Source organism: Lineus longissimus, chromosome 2, assembly GCF_910592395.1.
Source record: "Lineus longissimus chromosome 2, tnLinLong1.2, whole genome shotgun sequence".
NCBI classification, from domain to species: domain Eukaryota; kingdom Metazoa; phylum Nemertea; class Pilidiophora; order Heteronemertea; family Lineidae; genus Lineus; species Lineus longissimus.
This window is the reverse complement of record NC_088309.1, coordinates 20,821,419-20,837,793: the sequence shown is the minus strand read 5'-3', so window position 1 is coordinate 20,837,793 and position 16,375 is coordinate 20,821,419. Positions and strand designations below refer to the sequence as shown.

At 39.9% G+C, this 16,375-nt stretch overlaps 3 protein-coding genes across 4 annotated transcripts; 2 read left to right on the top strand and 1 right to left on the bottom strand.

Moving 5' to 3' along the window:
* Nucleotides 1-889: 889 nt before the first annotated feature.
* On the top strand, nt 890-8,405 carry LOC135482804 (perilipin-2-like). 2 transcript variants are annotated; one of them, XM_064763199.1, is made up of 8 exons: nt 890-971; nt 1,547-1,776; nt 2,071-2,153; nt 2,373-2,697; nt 2,912-3,105; nt 3,254-3,568; nt 3,813-3,938; nt 7,557-8,405. In XM_064763199.1, the coding sequence occupies exons 2-8, from the start codon at nt 1,554-1,556 to the stop codon at nt 7,677-7,679; spliced, it is 1,389 nt and encodes a 462-aa protein (XP_064619269.1). In that variant the 5' UTR covers nt 890-971; nt 1,547-1,553; the 3' UTR covers nt 7,680-8,405. The 2 variants fall into 2 exon arrangements, with proteins under 2 accessions (XP_064619269.1, XP_064619270.1); XM_064763200.1 differs by lacking the exon at nt 7,557-8,405 and adding an exon at nt 5,764-7,156.
* An 831-nt stretch (nt 8,406-9,236) lies between these two features.
* LOC135483754 (UPF0235 protein C15orf40 homolog) lies at nt 9,237-11,061 on the bottom strand. The gene is made up of 4 exons (XM_064764779.1): nt 10,913-11,061; nt 10,416-10,533; nt 10,095-10,222; nt 9,237-9,875 (listed from the first exon to the last, which is right to left on the bottom strand). Exons 1-4 carry the CDS (start codon nt 11,024-11,026, stop codon nt 9,774-9,776), a joined length of 462 nt encoding a protein of 153 aa, XP_064620849.1. The 5' UTR covers nt 11,027-11,061; the 3' UTR covers nt 9,237-9,773.
* LOC135483755 (nuclear receptor 2C2-associated protein-like) lies at nt 10,738-12,667 on the top strand. The gene is made up of 5 exons (XM_064764780.1): nt 10,738-10,829; nt 11,284-11,321; nt 11,737-11,827; nt 12,176-12,349; nt 12,507-12,667. Exons 1-5 carry the CDS (start codon nt 10,821-10,823, stop codon nt 12,627-12,629), a joined length of 435 nt encoding a protein of 144 aa, XP_064620850.1. The 5' UTR covers nt 10,738-10,820; the 3' UTR covers nt 12,630-12,667.
* Nucleotides 12,668-16,375: the final 3,708 nt, after the last annotated feature.

Genomic DNA, 16,375 nt, shown 5'->3' with positions numbered 1-16,375 from the left:
CTGGAGCGGGGGCGTGTAGGCCCCTGGTATTTCGATACTCTCCCATGCAGTGCAGTGATTAAACATATGTTCAAAAATTAATTTTTTAAACGTCCGCGGACGTAAAGAAATACGGGCGTTTTGGCCTACTGCTTAGGGACTGGCCATGGCCGGGAGTGTAGGATGTCAAAACGGGACTGGGGTACCAGGCTGACATCAGTTAACTTTGATAGTTGAACTATGAACTTGGTATTTGAGTCATCAATAATCGTGATCCGTTTTTCCCACATTGGCAATGCGCCATCGCGCGCTAAAACTGATTGAACGTAGTATAACCAATGGGTCAAGTAGTTGGACTTCGGACCTGGCAATGGATGATGGCTACGTACATGTACATATTAAACAGCTGAAAGGCAACCCATCATGACCATCAACTACTTATTTGCATAACTGGAAGGTGGTAACTGACAGACGACCTCCTGCCTCGTTGACTGGAGTTGAAAACGATGAAGGGCAGAATATTTCATCCTGAGATTCAGTTTTTTCACTACCATATCATATGAAAAATCCCGTATCTTTTGGAAACCGCCCCTTCCTCCTGCAAAACGACTTCCGCTCTAGAAATCCTGACTTTGTCAACAAAGTGCATGATACATATCTCGGTATCATAGCTGTTCAAATGTGAAAACATGAAGAATGCAAGATGTACATGTAAAGGAAAGCCTATCCCGCCCCACCTTGCCTTTAGATTTAGCCCAGGTCGTTCTAGAGCGACCAAGCCCCTCTTAGGGCTAGGGTCGTTTAACACTCCGCATTTTTATGAGCAGTTCGTGATTGAATTCCTTTAATTGGCTAAATCGGGTAAGATGACGTCATGATCATGTGATCCCAATATTCCAAAGTCCTCCAGTGTCGAAGTGACGTCATATTTTCTCATAAAAGAGGAAGTTTCAGTTCTTTCTTTATATTCGACGACGAACAACTCAGAGACAGTAAGTTATATTGGTAATATTTCTATTTCTCGGTATTTTCTGTCTTCTTTATACACCAAAGATCATTTGTAGTGTAAATATAGTGAAAGTCAAACTTGAAAATACAAGATATTATCGAGGTGAAAAATTGCCTACGTTTTGACTACTATTAAATGCATATGGCTGCTGCATGCACTGTAATGTAGTACGCCGATAGACCTTGATTGCATCACCCGGTACATTTGATCCATTTGACCAATATCTTCGGCAAAAGAAAGTTAAAGTTAAGACTTGAGGGCCAGGTCCCTCTCCCTGGAGAAAACTCTATAGACTAGACACGCCCCCAGGGCCAGGTCTGACTGGAGGACTAGGCCTAGTTGACACGTGACATTCAATTGTAGAATGAGAAATGCCAGTGGAATCGGCTGTCAGACTCAGAGTTAGCATCTTTCAATCAAAATCTTGAAATCAAGATGAAACTTCAGGATCAAAGTAGAAGACCAAGCATTGCGATGTGGCCATCATTTCATTCATGACAGAAATAGTTATACTAGCAATAGTGCTCGTATCAATCGGAAGAACCTTCTTTTTTGCAGTTGTTTTATGTATCGACGTGACTTGAAGAAAAAAGAAATGGAGACTAACGTTGTCTGTCGCGTGACAAACTACCCTATTGTTTCATCGGCTCTAGGCCAGGTCACAGGGTTTTACGAGAAGACGAAGGATTCAAACAGGCTCTTGAAATATACACTTGAGACTGGTGAATCCTGTCTAAAGACTGTATCCAGTTCTGCCCTTCCTGTGGTCAACAAGTTCGAGAAACCAAGTAAGTAAAAAACAAAATTTTCTGAATCTGTTGGGAATGATTCCTAACTGAGACATGTAAACTAACAGTATAAATACTAGACATTCTCTAGTCTGTCCAGAAAATGTGTTAATTTGTGTTTCACATGTTTGATGATAAATTGATATTGTTTTTGTAAACTGGTGACAGGTTAGTTCAAATCATGCCAAGGTATATCGTTTTGAGACAAAGTCTTCGCTTTGAACTTACTTCACTTGCTTTGCAAGACATTCACAAGACAATATTGATGTATGGAATATGTCCTTTCTTTTTCAGTCGAGAGCTTGAACTCTGTGGCATGTGACCAGCTGTCTAAACTTGAGGAGAAGTATCCCATAATCACAAAACCAACTGATGAGGTATGTCATAATATTCATATGCCATGCTTTAAAAAGTGAAAAATACTGTTAAATCATTATGCAGAGCTAGCTCTTTCAGTACCGCTTGCTTGTATTTTTGTCAGGCAAACACAAAGTGATGTTCGGTATGGTAAAGTTTACAATTCTCCATTACATGATAAATGCATAAGTTTCATTGTAGACCATGTTTCTAATTTCTTCATGCTGTCTCCCATGCAGGTATTGGAAGAAACCAAGATTGTTTACGACAAGAACCTGAAACCCTCCGTTGATAAAGTGATTGGTGCTGCCCAGTACACTGTCGACACTGTTAATGGTGTCAAGAAGTACGGGACAGAAAAGGTCGCCAGTGCCACACAATATGGTGTGGACACGGTCAACGGTGTAAAGGACTACACCACCACCAAGATTACTGATGTTGCCAATTATGGCATTGAGACCGTCAACCATGCCTTGGAGACACCCTATGGTCAAGTTGTCGCCCAGAAACTTGATACAGCACTCACCTTAGCTGAGCAGTACACCGACAAGTACCTTCCAGAAGGTTTGTATGCCATTCGTACTATTCAGAATTCTGTCGGCCAAACTCAAAAATTTTTCGTTCAGCATTTCTTTACTCAAAAGTCCATTTTAAGATTGTGGGCAGCATTTCTTTACTCTAAAGTCCATTTTAAGATTGTGGGTGTTGGCATTTTGCTCAAGATGCCTAGAATCCCTGCCAAAAGTAGTGATTCTACCGTATATTTTTTGTGTTACAGACGAGACTGAACCTGAAGCCAAGGGTGATGAACTGGCAAAGGAGACTGGTACTGAGAAAGCGAGCATTGCTCGTGTCACAACCCTGACCAACAAGGTCAGACAAAGGATGTTTACTAGGGCTATGAAGGACTTCCAGAACATGCAGACCAGGAGTAAAGTGACACTGGATAAATTGAACTTCACTGTAGATCTGGTAAGCTTCAGTAAGATTTGGCTTAGTATTGACATACATGATAACTTTTGTTACGGTTGAAGTATGGACCTTAGCTTGATATACTCCTGCTTGAAAACTGAGAAAAGTTGAAAATATAGTTAAGTTTAATCTGTTGATTTCTTTTCAGATCCAGTACGCCAAGACCAACATCGACTCAGCCAACCAGAAAGTCCATGATGGCTTCTCCGGCGCCCAGCAGATGCTGAAGACCACGTGGGATGAGATCAACAAAGAAGAAGATGCTGACCAAGATACTGAGAACACTGAAGAAGGCAAGACACTTAACCGCCGTGCCATTCTCGTCGCCCGCCACCTGACCATGAAATTGAAGACCGGATTTAATGCTGCCATGGAAACCACTCACAATCTTCCTGACGCTGCCAGAGAGCGACTTGGAGAGGCCCTGAAATATAGCGAAGAGTTGTACGAATCCTTCAAAAAGGTAGGTGTCGCCAGGAGAAAAAAACAAACAAAATTCACTTCTGGTTATCATGAAAATAGGATAATTTAGCAAATGATTTATTAAATCTAACAGCTGTATATTTCATTCATGTTGTCGTATCGCACAAACTTGAATGTTGCAAGTTTAACAAATCCTACTTCCATCATGGGTCTTGCAGTGTGTGGCTTTTATCAGTCAGCTGGCATGCAAAAATATCTTTACAAGTTTTGTTCTGTCGTTGCAGGTCGGACACGTTGATGAATTGTCTACCATGGTGCTTGACCAGGCCAAAGTGAAAGTGACCAACATACAGGAGACCATGGCTTACCTGACTGATGTTGCTGTTAACTCATGGGCACTCTCATGGTTGGTAAGTAGCTCTTGGAATTATGGTGGTGGAGGCAAAGTTTTGCCAATCGAGATGGAAGTTTTGTGTTAGACTAACCTTTGCTTTCTTTGATATTGGTGGCAGATTTTATTTGCAGAGTTAGGCTTCCCTAGCCTCGACATCCCAATAGACCAACATTCGTAGAACGTCCCAATTTTATTGAAAGTTTGTCAGTTCAAGAGTGTGTTTTGTGGGCATGAATATAGGAGTTCCTTCAGGAAAGTCTGAACAGTGTCTGATGTGAACGGATGTTATTGCTGAAATATTGTGCGAATGGATTGGATGTCCCTCTGGACAATATGATACCTGTTGGTTGCATGAAAGTGTGGTTGTATTGATGTTGTGTCCTCGTTTTTTTTGTAAATATTTTGTAAAACGATGCAAGATTAAGAAATTGTTGGCAGAAATCTAGCCAAATGACTAAGATGGCTTCCATCGTAAGGTCAAAATCCAAACCTCAGTTGGTTATTTAAAAAATTGGACACTTGCGTTGTCTTATCGGCAATCGTTACTCCTACATGTCCTAGTTTAGAAGATTGTTTATTGATCTTTGGAATTTTGAATGGCGCAAGTTTTCATTCCTGCTACCGTTTCGTGTACTGCTAATTAAACAAAGTCTGTTATGTGCTCCAAGACAGATGGGATTGAACCATTGATCCATCAACTTTATTTCGATAACACAGAAATCTTTTTTTTTGCTTTGAAGCATGGTCTTATCAGATACGTCAGTAGACATCCTGAATTTGTTTACATGGATGACTCATTCAATGGTCTAGATTTGTATCAGTTGTACCTTGACCTCGGCTTGTGAAATGTAAACACTTAAATGTCATTGGTGAATTAGAAATGAAATATTGTATGATCGACTTGACTTTGGCCTTTTGGACCTTACCGATCTTCACTTTCGGAGTGCCAGACTTTGAGACACGTCACATACTCAAAATAACCACTTTTCTAACCAGACCCAAATCAGTTGTTTCCATTTAATTTGACCTCGGTAATTTCAACAGTAACACCTCTCTTTAAAGAGAGGTTCTACTGTAGAACCAAAATCTGGAAGTTATATTGACAGATTGAGAGTGGGTGAATCATGTACGAGTGTGACAGGTGTAGTTCCTGCTCATGTAAAATGTGCTCACATTTTTCTGGTTTGTTCACCGCATAAGTGTAGTGTTGACTTGAGTGTCTTTGGAAAGCTTCGCAGGTGAATTTTACGGTATTGATTTAAAGGCCGAGAGCGAGACACAACGACTGTGTCTGGTGAGTACATTCCATTGATGATAATGTTCATTGCAGTGAACATTTCCACTTTTTGCAGTTTGTTCTGAACATAATTTCACAACATGTTTTGTTCCTCGCACCAACTTTACTAATTAAATAATCTGGTCTGAACAATTTTTCACCTCATCTTCTTGGGTGCACAGTCAGCCATTTTACCTGTTGGTACTTTTTTGTGTTTGTTCGTGAAGTGCAAGAGTGACAGTAGTTAGTCTCAGCAGCCGATTTTCCTTTATTTAGTCTAGATTAGCCATCCAGAGACATTTATGTTATGTTATGTTATGCGAGACTGATGCTTGAAATCCTTGTTAGGAGTTAGAATTAGTGTTTCGTCCAGAAATTTGGAAGGTTATGGATTTTGGAAATTGGCTGAGAAAGGGGCTGGGTGAACTGAGTGAAAGGGCAGGGATAGCGCCCATCTGAAATACATAGTAAATGCATCAGCTGTTCTGACAAATGCAAGAACTTTTTGAGGGGCATATCGCTGCACCCTGTTCTTATTCTTAACACTGTCATCCTCTCTTTTCAGGGCTTCAAAAGAGTCGATTTTGAAAATGGCGAGAATGGAAGTGAGACGGAAATGGAAGACCTGACTGAGAAAACGGATGCATGACTTTGGAAAAGATGCAAGATGCCACGAGTCAAGTTGATGTCTAGAATGCGGATTCAAAGTCAAACAACATCAATGACAACTGGAATGGAAATGGGACTGAAAATATCTAAACCAAGAGATTTATTTACGAGAGTGATAACATTTCTAAGTTCAAGGACTTATTCAATAATCTCTCGTTTTTGGAACAATACTTTTATATTTGATGTCGACCCAATTTTGTTTATGACCGTCTGTCTCATTTTATGTTGTCTGTGCGTCACATCATCAATGTTGTTGTACTTGACAATGTTTCCCATTTCTGGATTAAACAATTTGGCTGTAGTTTGTAGGTTGGTTTTGGAAGAAATGAATGAGTTTGTCTGTACCCGTAATTCAACCAGTTCATCAGCCTCCACTGTTGAAGAAAATGATCATGCTTAAAATCACCTTGAAAGGCATATTTCAGACACCTTGAAAGGCATATTTCAGACTATCTGTTGGGACTATTGAGGCTGCATTTTAAAGGAGGAGCATCGGTATATTGTAATATTAGAGCTCCCATGCAAGGGGGCTTCAAATACATCCCAAAGTGTGGACAAACATTTCATTAAATGTTTTTCAATATCTTATATGTGCGACAATTATCTCCAGCGACTCCTCAACATCATCTCGACCAGCTGATTTGTTAAACTCATCTTGACCAGCAGATTTGTGGATAAAATTGTGAATCATGGGACTTTAGACCAGCCTTCCATGTACATGATGTGTCTTGTTTTCTAAGTTGTATTTCATTAAAGCAGTTTAAAATTTAATAAAGCTGTTGTTGCGTTTCTTAACAAAGTGGCATTAGTACTGGTAGTGGAACCAGTAGTTATGGTTGTACTCTGTGCAGTTTTCCCCAAGAAATACAGTTCTACCAAATATTTGTAGAAACTTATAAATATTTGGTATTGACCTTTTCCATATTGCACAAGGGTATGCTATGCTACTAGGAAAAACATACTGGGAATTCAGCACTGTTGCCCAAATGACTTTTATAAAAGTCCTGTTCTGAATACCATAAGGGCCATGGATTCTTTATAGGCAGGGAAGGGGATTAGCACTGTGTGTAACAGGGCTGTATTGTTTTGTGAGTGTCTGTGTGAGCGGAGGTTCTTTGATGATGAATGAATGAAGTTGCTGACCCAATCGAAGTGTTTTATGTACAGTTGCCCCTCCCTCCCCTTTGATGATACGCTTTAGTCCAGCTGTCCCTTATCTCTGGAATCGACTCCCCAAAGCAATTGCATCTGCTGAGACCCTCACCCAATTCAAATCCCTTCTTAAAACACACTTGTTCAATCTTCACTTAAAACAATAGAGGAGGTAGCGTTAAAACAATAGAGGAGGTAGCGCTTGAGCAGGGTGACCTGGAAAGGCGCTTTACAAATTCTATATTTATTTATATTTTATATAACGGTTTGAGACAATCATAGAATGTCTGAACAGGATCCTGAAGACATCTGTCACTGAAGCCTGAAGGTTTCGAATGTCAAGATTCTCAATGATGTATGAAAAACCACCTAACCCGAGTGCCGCCCAGTGGATAGAGGATGCAGGTTGCCTATTTCACTCATGTGACCTCAACATCTTGTCATGCTCTTCTTCAGGAAGAAAGAGCCTGTCTTAAGAAACCTCTCACAGACTTTTTTCATTCAGACATATTACTGAGGACAAATCTCTTCTTCCAGGTGCCCCAATTTGACCTTGACAAGATGCAGCTGGACCTGATGGATGATTACGTTGATGAGGAACGTATCTTTGGGAATGGGTCTCCCCCAATGTCACCGCCGACCAACATGGAAAATGAATAAGAAACGATAAGAACTGTACCGTAACTGTTTTTGGGTGAAGGGGTATACTGTGTACCATCTTGGATATAAGTATCGGTTTACCATTGAAAGAATTTGTGCTTACCTTTGAGAAGAAACGATGTCACTACACCGACTTGTCAAGGGCCTGGTTTCTGATGTACATGTATTTTAAAGGTAAACTGATACCTTGTGAATGTGAACTGATATTTTTATCCACTGTGTATCTGATCTATAAAAAGAACAAAAATAAACTTCTCTAAACTTCTCTAAAACAAGTTATATCATATACTAAATGAAAGTAAACTTAATTTGAAATTAGTACAATTATTGTTGTATGAATTATGATCAAGCTTGCTTGTTTGATATCAACTCTCGGTTTGTACCCTCATATTGCATGTATGTGGAGGGACATATAATCTTTCAGTGTATCAGCTTACTCAAAATGACTAAACCAGCAAACTTTGATCAGTTCTATAACTTAGATGCCACATGTATAATGTATTTTTAACAATGTTAGAATTAAGGTGGAGGGCATTTTCGATCAACATTGTGAGATAAACATGAATCACCTTTCTCTGAAATGTTTGTTATTCATGTCTCAGTCCAACATCTGTACTACATGTTCATGCTGATTGTGATGCTATGACAACATAGAGCTTTTTAACTGCACCCTAATAACTTACATGTAGCTAAATTTGTAGCAATAAATGTTTAATATTGATGTCATCAATCTTGTAGTTTTCTTCTTCCTGACAAGGTACTCTACATGTCTGCTGTATGAAAAGTTTTCATAGTTCTAGCACTTTTGAGATCTTTTACCAGCTATAGAGAAATGATCATCAATATCCAGAGTGGTATTACGTCACTGGCACACGACTCCCACGTTAGCCTTCGTTCTGTTCCTGGAACCGCAGGGTCATAAAGAACTTGGCGTCTGCTGTTTGGAGGCTGTAACTCCACATCTAGTTTTACATCAAATTGGCCCCAGAGGCAATATGAATGATTGGTGCCGAAGACAAAAATGGAAGGTTGTGAATTCATGTGATGTAGATATGTATTACATTTATGTAAAGATTTGATACTGTATCAGTCCACCTGAGAAGATGCAAATGATGAGATAAGGAAGGGTTGTGACAGCATCATGGATATGCAAATACATCTGTCCCAACGAACGAATTATGTGACGAGAGTGATGGGACACCATATGGACATAGATTGATGACAACTCCAAAAGGCATCATGTCTCCGTGGGCCAAGAAGGGACAAATGATGAGAAAAGGTTGGTTGTGTCTCCATGTTTGATAAATATCACATCTCTTCAATGTCAAGAATGGACAAATGATGAGCAAGGTTGGTTGTGAGTACATGACTCATGTCTCGCTAAAGGCCAAGACGGAATAAATGAAGAGAAAAGGTTGTTTGTGACTGCATGTCTCCGTACAGGGCAAGAAAGGACAACTGATGAGAAAGGCCGTTGTGACTTCATGTCAAAATTAGCATCATGTCTCCACGAATAATGAAAGAAGGCTTGTTGTGACTGCATGTCTTGATGTTTTTATTGGGCCTTTTTATTACAAAGTCACAGACCATTGTTGACATTGTGTTTTGGACTGACAGTGAGTTCTGGTGAGACACTCTGGCCTATCCAAAAATATGAATGTTGAGATAGGCAGCATCAGCATTCATCCTTCTGAAAGACTGGCATATCTTATGAGATACTCTTAGAACAGAGATGCCTCTTCCTCATTTTGAACATAGTCCAGACATATCACAACTACCGGTACCTCGTCCTCCATTTTAACAAATGGCACATCCAGAGACACTCTCGAGCACTAGAAAAGTCCACATATATTTATAGTTAGTTTTTAGTCATATACTCTCCTGATTTTCAAGATTTTGGCACATCTAGATATCTCTAGCATTGAAATAGTTCATGTATTATCAACATTGCATTGTCCTCATTTAACCACTGGCACATCCAGTTTTACAGTAATAGTCCACAGCACAATAAATGCAAGTTGACTGCAATGACTACATCCTTCTTTTGAACATCTTGCACTTGTTGCGAAAGTTCTTTTAGCTAGTTGCATTCATTCATGACATTGCTTCCAACTCTTTTTGTAGATTCATCATGACCTGTTCAACTGTTGAACTGGAAGACGACACCACAATAGTCTTATTCCGTGATTTTGAACCCTAGAAAAAATAAGAGAAAGTTCAATGAAGTACATGAAAATTGTATATGAAAAAGTCTTCTGTTAAATGTAAGTCATGTTTTTTTGTTAGCATAATCATACAGCTGCTACCAACTTTCTTGTGCGAGATGTTCTGAAAACATAGGTTGCCTCCTCTCTTCAACCTTGGAGCATGCTTTATAATACATCTTTATGCAATACACAGAGCAATGGTGCTTACCCTATCTAATGTCACGTCTGATTTCCTTAGACCAAGCACCTTTGAGATATATCTTATCAATTCTGTATTTGCTTCTCCATCAACAGGGGGCGCTGCTATCTGGACACCTACACCATCCTCACTGATGTCTGAAGTGAAAGAGAAATGCAGGTTATTATTCTTGTTTGCATGCCACTGCTGTTGGGAGTATACAATCACCTTGACAAACAAGGCTCGGAGATCCCAAATGCCCTCGAAGGAGCTCAAGCCTGCCTGCCACTATTATTTAAGGTAGGGATTGGACTTCTTATTCATAAGGTAAACCCTTTTCAATTAATATACCTGTAATTGAATTCTGTCTTGCACCAGGCTTGGCCAGTATCTTTATTTCTATGCTGCCATCTTTTTTTGTGGAAACTGGATAGTCCTGCTGCGACTCTTGAGCAGGTGGTTTAGGAGACTGAAATAGATATAAACCAATTTTAGACAGGCAAATTATCTCCGGGCACTACTACTCTTGTAACTTTACCAACAAGTAGCACAAAGAGTATCACAAATTATTTCAGGTACTTTTCACCAATCACAGGCACACCAAAGTAATGAAAGAACAGAGGAACACATGGTATGTGACCATCATCATCATCATCATCATCATTGTATTTCGGTTTATTTGACCACATCGTCTGTCGTTTGCTGCCGGTTCGAAGTGGCCCTTAACAAAGTCTTCCGACTGGTGTTACATCAACTATGACAACGGTATGTATTTTACTTTTAGTACAGACCGCAGCTCATGAAATGAGGCTGAGCGAGCAAGTCATGAATTCTGAACATCTGAGTACCTGTTTTGAAGCGTTATTTTGTTTCTTTGGCATTTCTAACTTATTGCTGATGTGGAAGAGACACTGCTCATTCCACACGACAGTTCTTACACCAAGATAACACCTTTTCAGCATGGCAAACTACACATTTCCTGCAAATTCAATGCATATTGAAGTTTGACATCAGACCAATTTACGTTTATTACAATCATTTACGACAGACCTGCCTAAAACCATTTAAAACATATTTTAAAATACTAATTGGTCTTTACCTGTTAATTCCAGTAATCAAAACCAAATTGTGTGGAATTGTGTATTTTATTAATTTGTAATAAGAGAGAATTAAAGACATTAATGATGTCGTAATGTATTATTCTGATTTACGGTTCAAGATGTCAGCCTCCATAAAAGAAAAAATTTCGTCAACGAGGTTAGTAAAACCAATATTTCTCGGCTACTACTTATTTTAGTCATTTTCTCATGAGCTAGTGTGAAAACAGTATATTTCATACCTCTGATGTGAAATTATGAGATGATTTGCTGCTTTGGACACTGAGATATTTGATGATATGTTCACTGTTTTGATTCCATGTACATCAATCATGTGCATATGTATGAATACATACAGTACAGTTGATTACACTATTAGTCTGTTATGGTAACGTGTAAAACCTACTGCAGGCTGACTCACAGCACAATGATAAATTTATGCTGGACCCCTTATGCATGATGTCATGAATCACTGACCGGGTTACCTACTGATTGTCGTCAGCATTTTTAATACAATTATTGAATTAACTGTAGTTCTTTACTGAATTCGAAGTCATCACTATTCCCCTTTTCAGGGTAAGTTCTGTCCTCAACCGAGATGTGAAGCAGTTTGGCAAGAAATATCTGTTTGATGGTGATGATGAGACATGCTGGAACTCAGACCAGGTTATTCTTCTTTTAGTATACATGTAGGCCTACATGTACCTTTGCTTTGGTTTGATTCCCTAATCATGAAATTGCTATTTTGGGTTGAAGATGCTCCTCAACTTGGCTTGGTCTCTGATGTAGACATAATGCATGAAAAATGTGTGGATTTGCAGATTAAAACCCCAGGATACCCAAGTATTCCCAATACATTCTGTCTGCTTTGGCAATGCTCGAGAGAGGAAAGAGATTTCACTAACTTACTTATAGTGGGGTCCGTCATGCATGCTCTTAGAGGTACTCCCTGAAATAACATATATATCAGATAACCAGTTTGATGACGCATACCTTTTTTTTTTTTCATTTTAGGGCTCACCTCAATGGATCCAAGTTGAATTCAAAGTTCCTGTCATAATTCAGGAGTTGCATCTTCAATTTCAAGGAGGTTTTGCTGGTAAAGATTGTATAATCGAAGGTGCTCAATCTGGTGAAGAATTGACGAAATTGGCCGATTTCTACCCCGAGGATGTGAATAAGACTCAAGTATCCTTTTGAATTAAACCGCAGTGTGTGTAATGACAGCATTATTCTTATATACTTCAAACTTCGGATTTTTCAGGGAAACCGATTTGATAAATTTAGGACGTGTGAAAACATTCAGATTTGCATTAAAAATTAATTTCCTTGATTGAATTGCCAGATATTTTCAGTGGAGAAGGAAACGTCTGTATCTTTACTTAGGATAACATTTAATAATAGTACAGACTTTTTTGGTCGGATAACAGTCTACAAGTTGGATATTGTTGGGTCCTCGACAAGCTGACCGAATTATTTTATTCCTTGTAAATTCCTCTGCATAGTAGAAATGTAAATATCTAATAAATGTCAATACGTTAGACATATTTGTCTCAGATTTTATTGCTAGAGCAAATGTTGAGGCATCCTGAACCTCAGGCCAACACTCAGCACTAACGACTGAGCTCCATTCCATGAACAATGTCCGATTGCAAAAGAGTGCAATGTGCATTTCTTTGATCGTATCCCATCACTCTATTCGGAGGACCAATAAATGTTCCATAGTCCAAGTCTTGAAGGGTCTTCATCCCTCCATCCAAATATTCCACATAACTGCCTCACAGTAATGATATTGGCATTTTTTAGAACTGGCAATATCATGAATGAACTGAAGACCAGTTTTGACACTTATGCATTCAATTCAATTGGACGTGGTCACTTTTACCCGACCCGAACCGATGGTTAAAAACCCCTCTTCCAGCAGGTTGTCCCTGCTCCAAGGGCTTCAACGTCAGAACGACACAATCGCCATCTTCAGGATAATTGAGAAACTGAAGCGCCTCTCGCGATTCCGACTCACCTGGGAATGATATTGGCATTTCTTAGAACTGGCAATATTATGAATGAACTGGAGACCAGTTTTGACACTTATGCATTCAATTCAATTGGACGAGGTCACTTTTACCCGACCCCAACCAATGGTTAAAAACCCCTCTTCCACCAGGTTGTCCCTGCTCCAAAGGCTTTAACGTCAGAACGACACAATCGCCATCTTCAGGATAATTGAGGAACTGAAGCGCCGTCTCTGTCGCTCGCTCTTGCGATTCCGACTCACCTGAGTGGTGCTGTAGTTGTCTCCGATATATTTTCTATGGGGATCTGATTGGAAGGGAGGGGGAGGGGGGACAACGTGATACTGGAGTGGAAGTCTTGGAAACTTTACCTAAGTCATATATATCTCATTTTGGCTCGGCTGAAGACAGTTCGGGTCCCAAGACGAATCACGGACAACGTCACAACCAGATCATAGTTGCGCGTAACTTACACGTAGCAGAAGGGATGTCAACTGTGATTTGGACTGTGACATTCATTTTCCATTGACATGAGAGCAACATTTTAGTGGGGGCGGGGAAGTGGTTGTCCGCCCATGGAAGACCATTGCGCTCCTTCATGATATGGCCTGGACAATGTCACAATCACTGATGATTACCAGGACGCGGTCCTTCGAACTTCCTCAAATAGTGAATAATAATCGAGATAAAGTCAGGTATAGAAAGAAAGAGTATTCTTTCATTCATCACGTTTATTAATAATCTTACAATATAAACAGGGAATCTTAATTACATGCATATCGATATTATTAAACAAGCACCACAGACAAAAAAGCATGCACATATACAGGGTACGTATTGACCGCTGAATTAAGCAGATAAAATAATTTAACCGTTTTAGTACACAATGTTGTTTTTTAGTACATATCTAAAACCTATTTAATACTTTTGCGTTCGCAGATATATTTACATTTATATGAATAGCAAATGAAAGCTCTCACGGACTGTTTAGTATCAAGATTAGTGCTAAATTTGGAGGAAAACCATGTATTTAATCGAAAAAATAAGTTCAGGCCACAATGTCTGGGGTAATTTTAGGCGCGAGCGGACAATAATCTAGCTCTGACGTCAGTCCTACATGGACTTAAAATAACAGGTAGTGTTTTATTCACGAGGCGCCTGATGTCTGATCGATGACGGACGGAACCGGCGTATGTCGTTACGTCTCACGAGAAAGTGTCCGACAGCATCTCAAATAATAAATAATTTCTCTTTTCAATCATGCATGGACATTGGAAGAAAAAAATAACTGTTATGCTCAGAGGTCGCCTATGGTGTCGAATCGATGAACCGGCAATGGGGACAACTAATGGTCCTGCAATGGCGAGACGGCAGAAACCATCCGACAGCACCACTGATCTTGAAATCATCATCGATGTGCAAGCAAGCAGACATTGGGGAAAAAGGATTGGAAATGTCATTTATAAGAATGCTACTGCTGAGGGTGATGATGGAGATACTCTTTATAATGATTAGTTTGTGATGATGTTGATCTGCCGCAAGTGATAATAGCAGTGTCGTGATGATGGTAACACTTATATTGCGAAAACGCCCATGGCGAAAATGAAGACATCGACCGTGATTACCCACGCTGCTATGCTGATGATGACTTTATTGATGATGATAATGATGGTAACCTGCCACGACCATCCTCCCACAGTAACCATTAAGAATGTTTCTTAAATGCTCTCACTTGATATAAGTGTATCTATCCAAGGCCTGCAAAGGAAGGAAGCCAACGCCCGCCATTCCCGCTTGGTATCCATTTTCAATTAATATTCTAGTTTCTGTAGACTCCGGTGGCAGCCAATTCGTCATCCTGAACATAGCCTTCCTAAGGGGAGGATCTGACTGATCCACTGCGTCCGGAGTGCTGTTGATGGCATAGACAGTGTTACCAAAACATGAACACGTGGTTGAGATGATGTGATGGGATGACATTGGTGGCGATTGACATTGACATTGGTGTTGACTTGATGATATTGATGACCACTGCGATGATGATGACGACGTTGACGATGATGATGACGATGGTGATGATGCTGCTGATGATGATGATGATGACTATGATGGTGATGGCGATGATGATGATGATGATGATGTCAATGGTGATGATGAAGATGGCGATGTCGATGACGATGGTACTGGCAGTGATATAACATTAGTGGTGATCGTGACATTGACATTTGTGATGACTTGTCGATATCCATGATGATGATTGTAGTGGTGGCGACGATGGTATGATATTGATGATGATGATGATAATGGAACAGGTGATGATGATGAGAATAGATGATGATGATGGCATTGCCAGGGTAGTGATGATGGTATTGGTGATAATGATGATATTGAAGATGATGATGGCATCGCCTGGGTGGTGATGATGACATTGGTGGTGGTGAAGGTATCGGTGGTAATGACGGCATTGGTGATGATGATGGCATTGGTGGTGTCGTTGACATTGATGGCAGTAATGACATCCGTCGAAGTGATGAAACTGTAGTCAATTCTGTTATCGATGTGATAATATTAATGGTGGCGATGTAATGCCTTTGGCGGTGACAGCAATAATAGTGATAAATAATCGCGAAAGTTTCTGAAGAAATGAACTTTGCAATTTTCGCGAATAGATACTATTCACGAAATCATCAAATTCAGCGAAACTTTAGCGGTGAGCAATAATGAAAAGCAACTGTCATGGACGTTGCTACACCAGAAACATTATAGACAGCGAGTCTGGCAATGATGCACTATACATCATCGGACTTTCACCTGCCTCGAAATGACTGCGGCTGGTGTATTAGCTTTCCGGAAATGAAATAGCCTCTGGAGAACAATAAGCTATTGCGGGTCACCAGAGACATTCCATGTAATCACACGAGACCTCCGCAGCTCCACAGACCCATATATAATCAATGACGGTTATATAAACAGGAGTTCACTTTCAAAGACATGTAGCACTCCCCTTTTACCTCTCACTGGACTCAGTCTCCTCATACCCGCTGATGTCGTTCTTGGCAGTTGTCGGCATCCTTTGTAAACTGTACGTTATAAAGTAATGAGAAGTAAAACCTTAGTGGTGAAGATGACTGCAACCACGCTACTCGTTTTATGACGGCGAGTTTTCCACGAAGCTTCGTCCAGCGCTGTATCGTAACTTTTC